Below are 18,407 nucleotides of genomic sequence, written 5' to 3'. Positions count from 1 at the left end.
CTCTCTCTCTCTCTCTCCCTTCCCAGTAATCAGCACCACCCTGGCCGCACCTGTTATCAATCAGCCTTCATCATCACCTTCATTTAAGCCTGCGAGATCCAGGACTCCTCTGCCAGAGTATTAATGTTCACCTGTGGTAGACCGGCTCTGCACTTGCACGAACGGTACACCTCGTTCTCAGTGCTCCTTCTGTGTTCCTTGCTGACCTCTTCAACCACGCCACCGCCTCCCGCACGGTCCCCGTCTCGACAACCCGCCATTACACCTCAAAGGTCCAACTCCCTTTTCAATAAACCGTTCTCCACAAACTTCTTCAGCCTGTGCTTGCTTCTAGGTCCAGTTAAAAATGATACCATTGTATCGTGACAGTTATCATTTGTATTTGTTTTTATGTATGCATTTATTATTATTATTTAATTCATAATTTGTTTCTGAAAATAGCAGGACATTAAACAGGGTTCCATAAGGTCCTATTTGTTTGTTTTGCTCAGTGTAAATCAAATTTGTTACTACTATTTCAGTAAAATCCATTAAATTATTTGTGATGATGTTTTTCAATTGGTATAAAAGAAAGAAAACAACTAAAAGCACTCATGCTAATGTCTATGAGTACGACTTGACTTTTATTCTACCTCCGAGGGATTCTTGACGCCAACTGGGGATTCTACATTGAAGCTGGAAGTGGTCATGAGACTCTCGGCCCCGGCGAGAGTGACAGTAGCCATTGTCCACTAAGAGAATAGTATTTTTAATGACGCACGGACCACCTCTCAAGCGGTCCAATCAGCATGTGGTGGTAGGCGGGGCTTAGGCGAGAGGGTAGCAACAGTTGCCCCGGTGAAGGCGAGGCGCCATAGTCACGGTAGTCCTGGCGACAAGACCCAAGCAACGGGAGTCAACAACAACCCGAATGTAAGGGCAAAACTTAAGACTAAAAAGGACAATACCGGGCAAAAAAAAAAAAAAAAAAAAAAAAGCTGAGGTGAACTAATCCAAATTAGATATGTTATGCTCTCTAAAGTTGCATGCCTGTTTTTGTTAGTGCATTCGTCTGCGTTTGGTGGTCGTGGTCGAGCTGCATGTCGGGGATGGAAGTGGTTGCTAGCTCTTTTTGTGTGCGCAGGCGGTTGTTATGGCGATGTCAGATCTCTGATCGGAGCACAAGATGGCGGGTGCGTCCCAACCTTTCCTTCGACTATCGGAGTCACTTTATGTGGACTGTCACATTTAACTTCGAACACAGCTAGCTCCGAGTCGTGTTTATGTCTTGGCCGAAGAATTACAGGCACGCTAACAGTGCTTTGTCGCCAACAACAGCTTGATAGCTCACATGAAACTCACTCTCATCTGTCATGAGCTGCTAGCTGGAGAAGCTATCACTCTCGCTAACTCAAAACACCTTCAAGCAAGCGGGCTTTGTCACAAGTTACATCCCCACACATGTTACCCACTTTCTTGAATCGGGTAATCTGTTGTAAACTTGCGTATTTGGGAGTTGTGTGTTACGTATTCCGTGAAAAGTTTTTGGCGTGACATTGAACTCACTCCAGTGGACACGATGTGCTTGGTGATCATTTTCGCGTCGTTTTTACCGTGTGTTTGCTCACAGGAGTGGTTTATCTTATGTTGGGATAGTCTGAAGTCCTGAATGGCTGGGTCCAGTAACTGTGGATGTGAATCTAGTTTTAGCTACAGATATTAGATATGAATCTCACACTGGGATTAGGAGTTACTGTCTGTTACCGTTTGTCCAAAAAATAGCCATTCCTTACATTATTACTCTTAAAAAATATTTTTTGCTTTATTTTATACCTTTGTAGTGGACTGAAGCTGGAAAGTCAAAAATAGAGATAAAACCCCACTTCCTCTTCAGACACACGTACACACGCCAATGTCTGTGTAGCAATACATACAAGTGGGTATGACGTCAAAGACATGCTTATAGGGTATTCGCTATTCAGGTCCGTGTCCCTTTTTTAATCAACAGAATTAGCGCCTCAAAGCCTTGGTTGCCATGGCAACGTCTGGATACTCGGAAGACCTCCAGCCTCAGCAGACCAACACGGTAACCGTAGCAACGCCGGCTTCCACCACACCCTCATCCGCCAAAACAGCAGCACACTTCCTGGCCGGACTACCACTAACCTCTGGAAGCATTGCATCAGCCAACCAATCAGCCAAAACTGGACAGGATGCACTTTCTACCCAAGCCCCACCTACCCAGGCTCAGAGCCAGAAGGCAGCGGTTCTAGCTGCTCCCTCACAACACTACATAAGCCCTGAAATCCAGCACACTGTGACCCAGAAGAGTAATGGTCAGAACACGTCACCCCAGTACATCATAGTGACGGTTACAGGTGAGCAACATGTGAAAACCTATTGAATACTTAACAAATATTGCACTCTTTGTGTAGCTTGCACAATCACTAGGAGGACTTCTTGATCAGCATCGGCAGTCAAATCTCATGCGAATGTCTGAGCGTAAGATGAAGGCTCGATCATAGCCGGTTTGTGCTGTGTAAGGTAACTGATGTTAGGATTAGAAAGTTGTTTTGGAAATCTTTGTATTTATCAAGCCCCAACACTCTTAAAGTCTGAGTTGTCGAATGGTAGAGAAGGGCAACTAGCTATAAGAAGGGCTACCAGTTTGAAACACACACTTCTGAAACAAAAATTTTTCTCAAATTACCTTGAATTATGTTATTATTAATAATTAATGATATTCTTCTATGTGAAGACTGATCTGGTCAGTGGTTTCGCATAATAACTATCAACAATGATTTACCAATGTAGGAAACAGTACAGTACAGATACAGTAGATACCAATATGGAACACTTTATTTCTATAAATCACAGCAAGTTTTAACATTTTCAAATTGTCACTTCAACATTTCTAGGACATCACAATGACTCATCATTGGTTAGCTACTTTTAGAACAGGCTCGCAGGCTATTCATGTGGTCTTTGGGGGCTTATGTGGAGCCTGTGGGCAACCTGTTGGTGACCCGTGGTCTATACTAAGTGCTTGGGACCAACAGTTCTGGTAAATTGTGAAGCAAAAACAAATTAATTGAATAATAATTGAAAGTATGGGCCCAATAATAAGAGGGCAGAATACAACCATTGCTCTCATCTCATGGGATGTCCTGCTTTTTCTTGTTCTAAAGAAAATGTGATTCAATTATTCTGAATGTTGAGTGTCACCACTTTTTCAGTCAATTTTAATGATGTAATTATTCTCTTTTATCTTCCTAGCAAATCAGTCAGTGCTGTAAATAAAGATTATGAGACATGATAATTGCTAGCACAAAAACACATGAAATGCCAAAAGGAAAAGGTTTGAACAATTATTTTCTTGCCATTGTCTATCCATTTTAATTTGTCGTCATGAGGTTTAGTCAGCGCAGTGTGAAGTCGTTATTACCATCGGCAGCACAAGTAAGATTGTGCGTGCGGAAGAGCAGACCACAACAGTATAATGTGATGCATGTGGTTGCTAGGTTACATTGTAACAAATGTGAGGGATTGAATGCAGCTTCTTTTTTGATTATGCTGGAGAGTTAGTGGTATAATCATGAAGCTTGTGAAATAGCTAACAGCCATTCCGAAACTGCCTCAAAGAAATCTGTATCCATGGCAACTGAAGTTGGCATTTAATGTGGCAGTTAAGTGTTGTCCTGCTCTGAGGTCCAAATTAATGTAGCCTGTTCCGTCTTTAAGTGAAAAATAATACAAACTGTCAAAGAAAATATTTGGCATTTTGAAAATCCGCTCTTAACAAGAAGAGAATGAAAGAATATGACCTTAGGCTAGTTCTTTTCCTGGATGTTTATTTTAGGTCTGTCTGTTAGTGGATATTTTTTGCCTGCTCGTGTCAAGTAACACCATATACTCTCACACACAAAGTCTCACTTTGGGGCGGGCGGGCGCGGCATGGGGCCTGTCTGCCTCTTAATTTTGATAACTGTGCATATTAAATTGAAGTGGAACATCACACTACAGCCAATAAATGTAGCAAACTGACTGCAGTCATTTAAAGTAGAAGGTATCATTTGCACAGCTATACTTCTGTCAATCTGTTTTCATTTGTGATAGAATGCCAGGCTACACTGGCTGGAGTATAAACATACACGCATGAGAGCGTTAAAAGTGAAGATTTATTTTGATGTAATGTCCTATCTGGAGTTAAGTACAATGGTGTAAAAAAGTTTTGCCCACTTCCTGATTTCTTATTTTTTTAAATTGGTTTCCCGTCATCAAACAAATTGAATTAGTCAAAGACAGCACAAGTAAACACAAAATGCAGTTTTTAAATCAAGGTTTTTATTATATAGGGAGAAACCTACATGGCCCTGTGTGGAAAAAGTGATTGTGCCCCCTGTTAAAAGATACTGTAACTTTGGTTTATCATACCTATGTTCAATTTCTCCAAGGTCTGATTCTGCCACACCTGTTCTCAATCAAGAAACCATTTGAATAGGACCTACCTGACAAAGTGAAGTAAAGCAAAGCACATTTATTTATATAGCGCATTTCATACACAAGGTAACTCAATGTGCTTTACATGATTAAAAGCATTTAAAATCAAAGAAAAAAAAACATCTTATAAACATTTAAAATAAAGAGGAAAACAATCAAAGTACAATTGAAAACAACGTACATTGCAAGAAATATAATTTAAAGTGGAAATGCTCTAAAAAGCATGAGAAAAAAGTTTTTAACCTGGACTTAAAAACATTCACACTTGGGGCTGATGTCACTCCTGTTGGCAACTTATTCCATTTGTGTGCAGCATAATAGCTAAATGCGGCCTCACCATATTTGCTTTGGACTTTGTGCTCCACTATTTGACCTGAGTCTGTCGATGTCAGAGCCCTACTGGGTTTACATTAGACTTTACGCTCATCTGTTCGGTGTGATCGGTATTGGCCGATAATTAGCATTTTATGCCGATCGGCTAATCGGCTTTTATGTCATAATTCGCCGATCCGATCAATGATGTCATCGATCGACTCATTGCAAGTTATCGCAGACGCTTCATTGCAGTTCTTGCTGCTAAGGGTGGTCCAACCAGTTATTAGGTTTAGGGGGCAATCACTTTTTTGCACTGGGCCATATAGGTTTGGATTTTGTGATTCTGCATTTTGTGTTGTCTTTGACTAATATTAAAATTAATTTGATGGGAAACAAAGTGTGACAAACATGCAAAAAAATAAGAAAGCAGGAAGGGGCCAAACACTTTTCCCCACCACTGTATGTATTTCATAGAGTCAAATTCCCAATAGGGCTTATCTCAAGGTTACTGTTTGTGGTGTTAGACAATAATCACATGGGGACTTCAACGTGGCCCATTCACAATCCCTCCCATCATTTCGTATTTCATGATCTGTGTATAGCTGTGCTTTAATTTCAGATGTATTGACAAGTTAGAAGCAGCAGAACGTCTATCACATCAAATCAGCCACTAACTGAGAGGAGTATTAGCAGAAAGAGAGAGAGAGAAAGCGAGTCCATTGGGTGATACAATCACTGTCCTCACAGGAAAGTCATCAAGGTTTGTTCCACAAGTCACATGATGCAGCTCAGCTCAGCGAGGTGTCTCGGCGGGAGACCTAGGGGTAACATTTAGAACTTTGGTTAAGGTGAAGACAACAGTTTTCTAAATGTTCATCAGCAGTTTGTATTTGACCTTCAAAACGAGTGAAGGGTCGCCTTTTTTAGTACAAGTGTCACGTTATAATAAAACCATTTTGGAAATTAGCGAAACGGGTTGAAAACAAGTGTTTGTGATCCCTCACCATCCTGTTGCCAACGTCCCTCATATGTCTCGTTTTCCTCTCGCATCTGATATGCATGTTTACAAGATGGAGGGATTTCTCTCCATCTGGGGAGATTAGCTGTCCGAGGCTGTCGTTCTCCCCGCTAGATATAAGGCAGAGAGGAGTATATTTGTGTCAGTTTCTCCTCGGCCAAACCAAAAATCACACGTAGGATGTTCTACAGTGGCTTTTATTACAATTTGCAAGCCACATGTCGTGAGTAGTCCCATTGTGCGTGAGGGACCTTTTTGTTGCTCATCTTAAGTCTCTCTCTCTCTCTCTCTCTCCTTGTTTGGTGCCCAGAGGGTTCTGCTCACTCCAATGACAGTCTGTCAGACTCCAGCTCACCTGCCCCAGGCGTGCCTACACAGGTGGTCCAGCCAGTGCAGACCACCACTCAGGTATGAAATCGTACTGTAACGGAGCTGGTTAATGAATTCCACGGTAGTTTTAGGTTGACGTTGTGACTTTGTTCACCAACAGAGGTCAGTGTTGCAAACGGTGTCACAGGCTGGCAAGAGGATTCAGCCAGGACACGTCAACAACCTCCAGTCTGTGCACATCAACCAGGAGGTAAACACAAAAACATCTAATGTCAACATGGGGTGCTGCGCGTACATTAATGAGGGGGAAAAAATGAACCTAAATGATTTTAGCAAATGGCTGCATTATATCAAAGACTGAAAAAATTAAGGGGTCTGGTGTGGATGTTTTAAGATGCACAATAAGGAGGCACTTGGGCTGCATGGTCGAGTCGCCAAAAGAAAGCCATTACTACGCCAATGCCACACACACAAAAAAAAAATCACACTTACAATATGCCAAACAGCACAGAGAGAAACCTAAAAACGTCTGGAAAAAAATCATTTGGAGTGATGAGACCAGAATTTTTGGCCACAACCATAAACGTTACATTTGGAGAGGAGTCAACAAGGCCTATGATGAAAGATACACCATTCCGACTGTGAAACATGGAGGTGGATCACTGATGTTTTGGGGATGTGTGAGCTACAAAGGCATGGGAAACTTGGTCAAAATGAAGACGAATGCCGCATGCTATCAAAAATTACTTGTGGAAAATTTGCACTCATCAGCCCGGAAGTTGCGCATGGGACGTACTTGGATATTCCAACATGATAAAGATCCAAAACACAAAGCCAAGTCGACCTGTCATTGGCAACAGCAGAATAAAGTGAAGGTTCTGGAGTGACCATCTCAGTCTCCTGACCTCAATATCACTGAGCCACTCTGGGGAGATCTCAAAGCATGCAGTTCATACAAGACAGCCCAAGAATTTACAGGAACTGGAGGCCTTTTGCCAAGAAGAATGGGCAACGTTACCATCAGAGAAAATAAAGAGCCTCATCCACAACTACCACTAAAGACTCCAAGCTGTCATTGATGTTAAAGGGGGCAATACACGCTATTAAACACTGGGGTATGTAAACTTTTGATCAGGGTCATTTGTTTAGTTTCTGCTCTCATTATGATTTAAAAAGAGTAAACACAGTTGTTGCATAATAAATGGCTTCACCCAAGCACTATCCATGAGTGACAGAAACATTTTTGTGTTATCATTCATATTCTCTGAAAAATGGCCAAGAAATCATAAATTCTGCCAGGGTATGTAAACTTATGAGCACAACTGTATACTGTATATACAAAACTATACATCAAATACATTGTACAGGGCCCCATTTATGTATTAGTACGAAACTATTCAACAGTTTAACACTAAATTCTTAATGACCATGTAAGGCTGAAGCTCTGATCACTGAGTTGATCCTGTTGGTTGTTTCTGTCAACAGTTTATCTGTTGAAAAACTTGCGAATCTAATAGTCACAGTTTTTACCTCTGCTCTCAGACAGTCGAGTTATGCTGCATTTGTCTCTGGAGTAGCTAAAAGGTCACTATTATCGGGATTTTTACACTATATGGTGAACTATGTAATTCACTCATCAGTCAAATGAAAGTTAGTGGGCACTACTTGGGCACTCGGTTAATTATGTCATGTGTGTCACATAATTATTGTACAACTTACTGAATCAACATCAGCTGGTTTACCTTCTGTCAGTATTGAACAAAAAAATAAATTATAATAACATGATACTGTTTAAAGCTTAGTGTATTTGACCTAATTGTACAAAAAAGCACTTCATGTCCATCTGTGTTGTGATTTGTTGCTTTACTTTTATCAAGATATTTCAAACCACAACTCATGAATTTGTCTTGTGCTGAAAATCCAACAGTCACTGATGGTGTGGTGGTACACTCGCCTGACTTTGGTGCAGGCAGTGTGGGTTCAGTTCCCACTCAGTGATGGTGTGAATGTGAGTGTGAATGGTTGGTCGTGTCTATATGTGCCCTGCGACTGACTGGCGACCAGTTCAGGGTGTAGTCCGCCTTTCGCCCGAAGTCAGCAAGGATAGGCTCCAGCGCCCCGCGACCCTAACCAGGATAAGCGGTGTTGAAAATGGATGGATAGGTGAAAATCCAACAATACCGCTGAAACGGCGCAGTGCATCATGGGATATATTGCTTTTCTAGTGGCCATTGGTTGTTCACTACTTTTCAAGATCCATTGTGGGATTCATGAGGGCACTATTTCGGGGATAACCTATACTCACTACGCATTCAAAGAGTGTACTCACAATCAGGACACTAAATGGAGTAGGGAGTGATCCCAAATGCAGACGACATGTCTTAATTGATGCCAAGCTTTCTTGTTGTTTAGAAATTAGCAGGTCAGGTCAAAGCTCCTCTTTCCTTGTTTTGTTTAAAGGTGGAGCAGGTGTATTCTGGCCAGGTGCAGTATGTGGACGGCGGAGGCACCGACAATGCTTTCACCACATCCGCTATGTGAGAGACAAAGACATTTGCATGTTTGCCTGTTTCATCTTTCAGCCGTCTAGTTACAGTACTTTGCGTCTCACCCTTCAGCCGCCCGGGCAGCTACTCTTTCTCCGACTCACCCCTCTACTCTCAGACTCCTCCCACCTCCTCCTCCAACTTCTATGAGACCACATCTAGCTCGGAGTCCGATATCAGCGGCTCTGTGACCTCGCAGACTCTCTCCTCATCTGTGGGAGCAGCAGGTGCCACGGGCGGGGGCACATCTGCGAGTGGTGCGGGTTATGTCATTCAGGGGGCTTATTTGTTAGGAGGAGGGGCAGGAACAGGAGGAGGAGGACAGAGCTACTCCAGCCCAAATTCACGTGCCCCTCCGGCCACAGTGAGTACTCCAGCTTAATGTGAATTCATGAATGGCTTGCAAAAATGTACCACATTTCTTTTTTCCTGTTTTTATTATGGGATGTTGTGTTTAGTGCTTTGAGGCATAGGAATGCATTTATAAAATGTTGGAATGATGCTGTATCAACAAACTGGGGAAATGGTGAAGCGCTGTGAATACTTTCCAGATGTACTGCATGTCTGTGGTTATCGCAAGACTTGGCTGTATTCTTCAGGTGCAGTGGCTGTGTGACAACTACGAAGGTGCAGAGGGGGTGAGTTTACCTCGCTGCACCTTGTACTACCACTACCTGTTACACTGCCAGGAGCAGAAGCTGGAGCCGGTCAACGCTGCCTCCTTTGGCAAACTCATCAGGTCTGTCTTCATGGGCCTCCGCACTCGAAGGCTTGGGACCCGGTATGTACACAATGCTTATTGTTTTAATTCACTTCCGCACCACCTTGTTGTAAGCCTTCGCATGCTTATTTCAGGGGGAACTCAAAGTACCACTACTATGGACTCAGGATCAAATCCGGGTCCCCTCTGCTAAGACTGATGGATGAACAGCAGCACATGGCAATGCGGCAGCAACCTTTCTCACAGAAAAACAGGTATCCTTGCAGGCTTTTATACAAAGAGGCTCTCCAAGCCTCCTGACCCTGCGTGATTGCTCTGACCGGGGTGTGTTCTTTCCAATAGGATAAAGGCAGTTCAGAAAACGGAGGGGATCACAAATGGGACATCAGGGGGGACGTCCCTGCAGCAGGCAGGAGTAGTTTGTGATATTTCGGCTCAAGTGCAGCAGTACCAGCAGTTCTTGGGTGAGTAACTGGTGCATTTAGTTGAATGTGTCCTTTGGTGTTTCTCATATTATATTTCTAAAAGAAAAGTAATTAAAATTTACTGAATATAATCCCTCAAGAGGAAATCCAACTCACACTCTGCTGTATATATTTGTGTTCCACGTCACTCCAGAACCAGAACACACCTCAACGGTAGTCAGGAAGCAGGCTAGCATCTTTCCGATAACTAGTTGTTAGTTTACATTTTGTCCGTAGAGGGACTCAAACTGTTACGATCCGGTTCCAAAGTCCAAATTGTTACAGATGAGCTACTACCACTCTTATCTTATTATAGTTATCTATTTATTATAGATTATCTACTGCACGACTTTTCTTGTTGTTCACAACGGTCACTATGTCAGATTTCAAGACATGGTGTCATAAATTTGTTCTGTGTCCTGGGCTGGGTGAGTGGCGACAATGAAACTGACCAGATCCCGCCCGATCATCAACGTGCTGTCTCCTAGAGCAAGGTCCAGTGGCACAGATGTTCAGGGAGGCGGGACAAGAAGAAACAGTATAAGGCAGCAGGGAAACACTTTGCGGGCATGCAGGACGGCGGGACAAAAGTGCGGCAACAGGAGGGTTAAATTAACCGGAGGTTGATCCCGCAGGAACGATGAGCGCGTGGTGCGCGCTCCCCGCATCCGCGCTCTCGGGAGGAAAAGAGAGAGAGAGCGTGCCGGTCCGGGAGCGATTGGCATTTAAAAGGCCTTCGTCACAATATTGGTCAATGTTATTGTCTAGGAACAATTGTAGGACCACGTAGGATGTGTTACACCATGCGGAAAGCTCCACCAAAAATTCTGACAAGCCAGACTTTCTGAGTCGTGGTCATGAGGCATCCTAAACGCCAGATTGGCAATTGTTGATGATGTCACGCTATACGGGGTAACGACACTTGATCGGAGACTCATAAGTCAAGTAAATTATCGGCCACGACAGTGAACGTTTGTCTGCGACGTGTCTGTCAGGTCCAAATCGGGCTACATTTGTGTAGTCTGTGCTTGGCAGAAGGGTCTGGTTGTATTTGGTGTTCTATGGTGTAGAACTGCAGTGTATCATACTGAGAGGGTTTTATAATAGTTTGGTTAACTTTAATTTTGCATCACTGTATACAGTATATACTGTAATACCTTACTGACGGTGCCAAATGACTGTTATCCTTTGAAAGGCAACTCTTGTATCAGACCTCATTAGATTACTGTAAACTTTAATGTACCTAATAAAGTGCTTGGTGACTGTATGACAATCAAAGTGGCTATTGCAGCGAATAGCGATAGACACAACAGATTGAAAAACAGAATACTGTGCAATGGTGACAATAGTGTCCTTCATCTTGTGTAGAAGCATCACGTCCGTTGCCTGATTTTGTTGACATGAATCTACAAGCGCGCAGCCTGCCTGATGGGATCCTGCCTGAACACCTCAAGGCCTTTCAGAGTCTCTACAGGGAACACTGTGAGGTAGGCAACTGAGAAGCACACAGTTGGTCATTTTTTTTTATATATATATATATATTTATATATATATATATATATATATATATATATATATATATATACATACATACATACATACACGCACACACACACACACACACACACATATATATATATATATATACAGCAGTGATTTCCAACCTTTATGGACCGATGGCACATATTTTACAATTGGAAAATCTCACGGCACACCAACAAACACAAATGTAACAAAAAGTAGATACACAGTCATTACTGTATGTACTTCCTTCCATCTAATAGAAGAGCATTTATTTGTTCTGTCTGTCACTATGCCTCACTGGCATAAATAGAGGAACAAAGATACATTATTTATTTTAAATGAATTATTTTTTGAGCAGTTAAGTCAAATTTGATCATTTCCCACGGCACACCTGATGATTGCTCAAGGCACACGAATGTGCCACAGCACACTGGTTGGGAATCACTGATCTATAGTGTACGTTATGTTCTATGTTAGCGCAGCAAACAGCATGTTACTATCTTGGCAATAGTTGTTCTATAATTCATCATTTTACTTAAATTGTACATGCCAATAAAATTTTCAGCGTTTCAGTTCACCACCAGCTCTTCAACATTCAATTACTACAGAAATTGCATTATTTAGTTTGATACTATTTTCTGTTGAAGATCACTGTTGAACTCTTCCATCTTACATATTTTGTCTTGCCAACAGGCCGTTCTGGATGTGATGGTGAACCTTCAGTTCACTCTTGTGGAGACACTTTGGAAGTCCTTCTGGAGGTTCAGCCAAGGCAGCAACTCAGAAACTCTCAACCTGTGAGTGTCAAAAGTAAAACACCTGAGCCACCATCCCTGCTGCTACATAACCGTGTGCTGTTCCCAGTCATCAAGAGTCGGAGAAACGTCTTCCAAAATCGTGCCTGGTGCTGCTGTGTAAGTTCGAGCCTGTCCTACACTGGACGAGGGCGTGTGACAATCTGCTCTATCAGACGCTGGTGGAGATCCTCATCCCCGATGTGTTGCGACCCATCCCCAGTAAGTATGTGGGGCTTGGATTAGGGCGCACAAAGCCAAGGGCACCTTTCAATTTCAACATGTACGCTGTGCCCCTCAGGTGCCTTAACTCAGGCCATCCGTAATTTTGCCAAGAGTCTGGAGAACTGGCTGTCTGGCGCAATGATGAACATCCCAGAAGAGATGGTCCGCGTTAAGGTTCGTATCCTACTGTTTTGTGGACATCCATTTTCCAGTAGTGGAAACAGTACTCGCAGTGTGTACTTAAGTTGCGGTACAGATTCATTCATTTGTACAGATTCCTTCATTGGTCAAAATACTGATTCAACCCCTTAAGTAAAAGTAAAAAAGTACAGATGCTGATCTGTACAAAAGTAAAAATATTTTTTTTTCTGTCAATAATTACATACCTTTTTTTTTTTTTTTACCCTTTTACTTTTTTCTGTATCCCGTTTTGATACATTGGCACAACAACAAAAAAGCTTTTCTCTCTTTTATGTTGCTCATACTGAAAAGAAAATAAATTATGTTGTAATGATTAAAAAAAAAAAAAAAAACGTTGGCTCAAATTTAATACTTTCGAAACACGTTCCCATCATACTAATATTGTAATAGGAGTAACAAAAAAATGATAACTGAAAAAATACACCATACATTTTTTTTCTTTCAGATTTTTTATGTCAGAAGCTGGTAGTTTTTAGGATGGCAAAAGACAGTGCATTTGCAAGAAATAATTCTTGTAGCTGATAATGAATATTTAAGGCCATGGGTGGGGAATATCTATTGTCATCTTTGTTCCTGGTTCACATTCCTCCATGTTGCTTTCATCTGTTTTTTCCGCCTCATAAATCCCCAAGACTTTAGTCAATCAAGATCTCAACGGCAGTTGACTTTATTTAACTCTCTCTATTTTTGTGTTATTTATGTTGTGTTGTCATCCACACTGGTTGGAAAATGTCAGTAGACAGTACAGATACGTGTCAAATGTAAGGAGTACAAGTTAAATAATTGTTAAAAGAAAAAAGCCAAGTCACGAAAAGTACAGATGTCTGAAAATCTACCACCACTGCCAATTTCTATAGCACTTTTCCTCATTAGGGTTGCGGGTGTGCTGGGGCCGATCCGAGCTGACTTTGGGCGAGAGGTGGGCACACCTTGGACTGGTTGCCATTCAATGACAAGGCACATTTTGACAATCATTTATGTTCACATTCAGGTCTGTGGACGATTTAGTGCCGTGAAAAAGTATTGAACCCCTTCTCCAACTCTTTTGCATAGTTTCCTCACTTGAATGTTTAAGATCATCAAACAAATGTAAATATCAGACTAATATAACCCGTGAACTTAAAATGCTGTTTTTAAATGGTGAGTTCATTTATTAAGCAAAAAAAAAAAAAAAAAAAAAAACTATTTAAAGTTACCTAGCCCTGTGTGGAAAAAGTAATTACCCCCGTTTTTAAATCATGAATTAATTGTGGGCCCTGAAATGGCTGGCAACCAGTTCAGGGTGTACCGCACCTCCTGCCCGATGATAGCTGGGATAGGGTCCAACACGCTCGCGACCCTTGTGAGGAGAAGCGGCTCAGAAAATGGATGGAATGATGGATGAATTAATTGTGGCCAATCACAATTTATGGTTAATTTGCACTGATCACACCCAAGCCTGATTACCTCCAGTCCAATCAAGAATTCACTTAAACAGAATATGGTCCAGCAGAATTAAAGTCAGATAAAAGATCTAAAAAGCCGCAACAAAATGACACAATTCAAAGAAATTCGAGAACAGTTGCGAAATAAAGTAATGGATTTATCAGTCTGGAAAGGGTTAGAAAAGCCATTTCTAAAGCTTTAGTGATTCGAGCAAACCATTGGGAGAGCCATTAGCCTCACAGCAGTTCAGAAAAAGAACATCATACCAACAGTCAAACATGGTGGTGGTAGTGTGATGGTCTTGGACTGCTTTCCTCCTTCAGGACTTTGACAACTTGCTGTGATTGATGGAGCCATGAATTCTGCTCTTTAACACAAAATCCTGAAGGAGAATGTTCAGCCAGCAGTTTGTGACCTCAAGCTCTAAAGCGCACTTGGGTTCTGCAGCAGGATAACGATCCAAAACACGCCACAAAGTCAACTTCTGAATGACTTAAAAAAACAAAAGGAAGGTTTTGGAGTGGCTTAGTCAAAGTCCAGAGTTGAATCCGATTGAAATGCAGTGGCATGACCTTAAAAAGGCCGTTCATGCTCGGAAACCCTCAATATGTTTCTGAATTCAAAGAATTATGCAAGAAACAGTGGGCCAAAATATCTCCACAGAGATGTGAAAGACTCATTGCCAGTTATAGAAAACGCTTGATTTCAGTTGTTGCTGTGGATGATGGCCCAACCAGTGATTAGGGTTAGGGGTCCATTACCGTTTTACACAGGGCCAGGTAACTTTGAATATTTTTTTTCCCTTAACAAATAAAATCACCATTTAAAAACAGCATTTCAGTTCACTTGGGTTGTATTTGTCAGACATTTACATTTGTTTGATCTTAAACAAAGTGGAGAAACTATGCAAAAATAGAAGAATTTGAGATGGGGGGCCAATACATTTTCACGGCACTGTCGTCTTCAATGAATGTGGGAGGAAGCTGCAGTACCTGCAGAAACCCACACAAGCACGGCAGAACATAGAAATGGAGCTGAGATTCGAACCACGAACCTCAAAACTGGGAGGGAGACGTGTCAACCACTTGTCGCCAATGCTGCCCTCTTTTGTGGCCATCTCTGTTCAAACCAGATGCATTTGTCCCCACTTAAATGAAAGTTCTGTGTCAAACAAATTATGTCTTTCCTTTAGGTAGTGTGCGTGGGCTCTTTTTCCCAAACGTTGCGTCGCTATACCAGCCTGAACCACCTGGCCCAGGCAGCCCGTGCCGTCCTCCAGAACTCAGCCCAGATCAACCAGATGCTCTCTGACCTCAACCGTGTTGATTTCACCAACGTTCAGGTCTGCTGGCGGCGTTGCGCTCGGCAGAACAGAAGCGTAACGTAACAATATAATCCACCCGTCTCCCCACCCTGCCCCCATCAGGAACAAGCATCGTGGGTGTGTCAGTGTGAGGACCGCATTGTCCAGCGGCTCGAGCAAGACTTTAAGATGACCCTGCAGCAGCAGAACTCCTTGGAGCAGTGGGCCTCCTGGCTGGACGGCGTCGTCTCGCAGGTGCTCAAACCTTACGAGGCCAACCCCGTCGCCCTGCCAAAGGCCGCCAAGGTCTTCTTGCTCAACTGGTCCTTCTACAGGTGAGAGGCAGCTGGGGAGATGTGCTGTGCGGTACACTGTGTTCAAGTCTAAAAACCTCGCTTCGCAATCTCCAGTTCGATGGTCATTCGAGACCTGACCTTGCGCAGCGCTGCCAGCTTCGGATCCTTTCACCTGATCCGCTTGCTGTACGACGAGTACATGTACTACCTGATTGAACACCGAGTGGCTCAAGCTAAAGGAGAGACCCCAGTTGCAGTCATGGGAGAAGTGAGTGTCTGAAAATGTGGGAAGATAATACCCTTGTATAAAGTGGGAGGCTGTGCACCCTTTTCTTACATTTCCGCATAAAGTTGTCAAATGTAGTCCGATCTTAATTTCAATCACAAGATTAAACGAACACTCTGCTAAAGGCTGTTGCGCACCCAGCGACGCTGCTGAACCCACTGCTGTCAGGCAGTGTCCGTGGTTTGGCAACTGTTTTTATTGATGGCCGATCATTCAACTTAATTTGACCTTCTCTAAACTTTTAAAGGGACAAGTCCACCTGTTTAGTGTTTCAGTACTTTTTGCTCAACTTTCTGTTCTCTAACATGGAGCTGAATGGCAACATTTTCAACAGGTTTGATCCACGAATGGAACAATACATTTACTGGTTAAATTAAAATTGGTATTTGAAGTCCTCTTCATCATACTGTTCACATTTTAACATCATGAGACTCCGATGACACCTCACAATAGATCAAGAGTACCTCCCCACCCCCACTGAGCTTATAAAGTTACAAAGTATCATCAGTAGGTTGCAACAGATCTCTAGGAAGACTGGACGAGTCACAGAAAGGCATATAAGTGGATGTCCTTGGAGAGAGAAAAAAAACAAAAAAAAACTGTTGTGATTTTTGCTCTTCAGCTTCTTGTTAAAGAACAGCAAGTTATGCAAAAGTACTAAAACATTGAACAGTTGCATTTAAAAGTATAGCGATGTTAAAAATGATGTTCACCTGTAAAGGTTATAGCGCATTTTAGGTCCATTGTGAATTTTCACCCGAAAGGTCAAATATCCCAATTTTTTTTTGGAGAGTTGTCCATACCTTGTCTGATTTGTGTTATTCCTCTTGTGTGTTGTAGTTTGCCTGCACTGTCAAGAGCCGATCCACTCCAGACCTTGAGAAAGGTAACGTCAGCACACGTAGTGCCGCTCACCTCAACTTCTTATTTCAGTCCTCTGATGCCTCATTGTCTTTCTCCATCAGATGAGGAAGAGGAGGAGGAGGAGGAGGAGAGCGAGGAGGAGAGTGCAGATCTGGTCTTGCAGTCCAGCTCTCTGAGCATGTTGGAAGACAAGGAACTATTAGAGCCACCTGCCAAGCAGCCCAGGACCGCATTAGGCCTGCAGTCTGACAGACACACATAACACACCGGCTTAAAAGGAAGACACACACACACACTTTGCTTTAACATCATCAACGTCATCCCATCCTGCACCTGTCGTGTGTGCTCTTCTGAATTGCTAAAACATACTTTGGTGTTGGGTGTGTTTGTCCAGTGTGAGCAAGTATAAGAAAACAGGCGTGTTCTTTATGCCAATGATATATTCTTTGCTTTTCATGCTGCCATTTTGTTTCTTTAGTCGTCTATCCATGTTTCATCCCCGTGCCTTCCCAGAACATTCAGTGAGCAGCCCTGCCCAAATGTCACCTGATATACTACACATTCATGACATATTCATGAATGTCCCTTGCCCCGCCTTAACCACTGACCAGTTGATGTGGAGAAACTTTTTGTGATTTCTACAAAAATCACTCACATTGCCTTTTCAGCAATGTCTATGCAGGGTGTTTGATAATCAGGAAAATTTGATGTTGTAGTCTCACTAATGGGCAACTGGTTGCAGATGCCATATTTGATTTACTTTCTGTATGTTTTGCAATTTGGCCAACTGACTGATACGCTGTGCCTTTGAGAGATTGCTGGCTTAAATGAGCTTATATTATATATCTTCTGTATTGTCGCATTTATGGGGTTTCTGTGAAGTAGCCTTGTCATGAACCTTTGTAGCTATTAAAAGAATGTGAGCCACATAAATGGTCTGCCAATTCTGCCATTTGTCATCTCACCTTTGTCCATCCTATCTATTTCCTTCACCAGATCAAACATAATCACGCAAAACAAAACTCAAGACAAACTGTCATACAAGAGAAAGGGAATCTTGAGTAAGCCTGACCTTACTTCACTATCCATACTTACCTGTGTACTAACTTGATGTACAGCTTTTTGTGGTAAACTTTTATTTTTTTTATCCTCTTGTGTCATATATACAAATTGTATGTTGTTTGACCATAACTGCCTTAGGATATATGTTGTGGTTTGCCGACAGTTATACGAAGCCTCTATTTTTAATGTGATGTTGGATCAGGCCTGGAGACGTGCTGACCTTTGAGACCGACCCTTTACAAAGAGCACAATGTACAAGTTATATCAGGATTTAACTTTCAATTATTTTCAGAGACCGCTTAATAGGTTTTGTGCGTTTGTTGTGTCTGGGTAGAAATCCACAGCAAAACATTTTAAGATGAGGTTTAGCAGGTAAACGTGTTCTTGTTCATATACTGTAATGTGGATTCTACCTTCAAGCTTATGCTGCTGTACCTTTCATCAAGAGGCCCTCTTGATGTCTCTCCTAAGACCTTTGTACAATCTGTGATCTTTGTAGCTTTATTTTCATTGACTAAAAGGTTGTGATTGCTTTCTCAAACGTGTGCATATTG

At 42.2% G+C, this 18,407-nt stretch overlaps 1 protein-coding gene across 4 annotated transcripts; it reads left to right on the top strand.

The window, feature by feature from the left end:
* The first annotated feature begins 814 nt into the window (after window positions 1-814).
* rfx1b (regulatory factor X, 1b (influences HLA class II expression)) lies at window positions 815-17,724 on the top strand. Of its 4 annotated transcripts, XM_061679386.1 has the most exons (19): window positions 815-912; window positions 1,988-2,357; window positions 6,123-6,220; window positions 6,303-6,392; window positions 8,603-8,679; window positions 8,761-8,915; window positions 8,982-9,052; window positions 9,288-9,469; window positions 9,544-9,663; window positions 9,752-9,873; window positions 11,242-11,360; window positions 12,091-12,194; window positions 12,262-12,413; window positions 12,493-12,590; window positions 15,235-15,384; window positions 15,469-15,680; window positions 15,756-15,909; window positions 16,768-16,813; window positions 16,893-17,724. In XM_061679386.1, exons 2-19 carry the CDS (start codon window positions 2,015-2,017, stop codon window positions 17,051-17,053), a joined length of 2,454 nt encoding a protein of 817 aa, XP_061535370.1. In that variant the 5' UTR covers window positions 815-912; window positions 1,988-2,014; the 3' UTR covers window positions 17,054-17,724. The 4 variants fall into 4 exon arrangements, 3 of the variants coding, with proteins under 3 accessions (XP_061535370.1, XP_061535368.1, XP_061535369.1); XM_061679384.1 differs by having other exon boundaries at window positions 8,761-9,052; XM_061679385.1 differs by lacking the exon at window positions 815-912 and adding an exon at window positions 967-1,172 and having other exon boundaries at window positions 8,761-9,052.
* The last annotated feature ends 683 nt before the right edge of the window (window positions 17,725-18,407 follow it).

The sequence above is a fragment of the Phycodurus eques genome, chromosome 6, assembly GCF_024500275.1.
Source record: "Phycodurus eques isolate BA_2022a chromosome 6, UOR_Pequ_1.1, whole genome shotgun sequence".
Classification (NCBI taxonomy): domain Eukaryota; kingdom Metazoa; phylum Chordata; class Actinopteri; order Syngnathiformes; family Syngnathidae; genus Phycodurus; species Phycodurus eques.
This window is presented reverse-complemented; position numbering and strand designations above follow the sequence as displayed.

Bases quoted from the DNA above. Each gene is read 5' to 3' on its own strand.
- rfx1b (XM_061679384.1), top strand. From the start codon at position 2,015: ATGGCAACGTCTGGATACTCGGAAGACCTCCAGCCTCAGCAGACCAAC. The intron at 12,195-12,261 runs GTGAGTGTCAAA...TGCTGTTCCCAG, and splicing joins AACTCAGAAACTCTCAACCT to TCATCAAGAGTCGGAGAAAC. The intron at 15,910-16,767 runs GTGAGTGTCTGA...TGTGTGTTGTAG, and splicing joins CAGTTGCAGTCATGGGAGAA to TTTGCCTGCACTGTCAAGAG.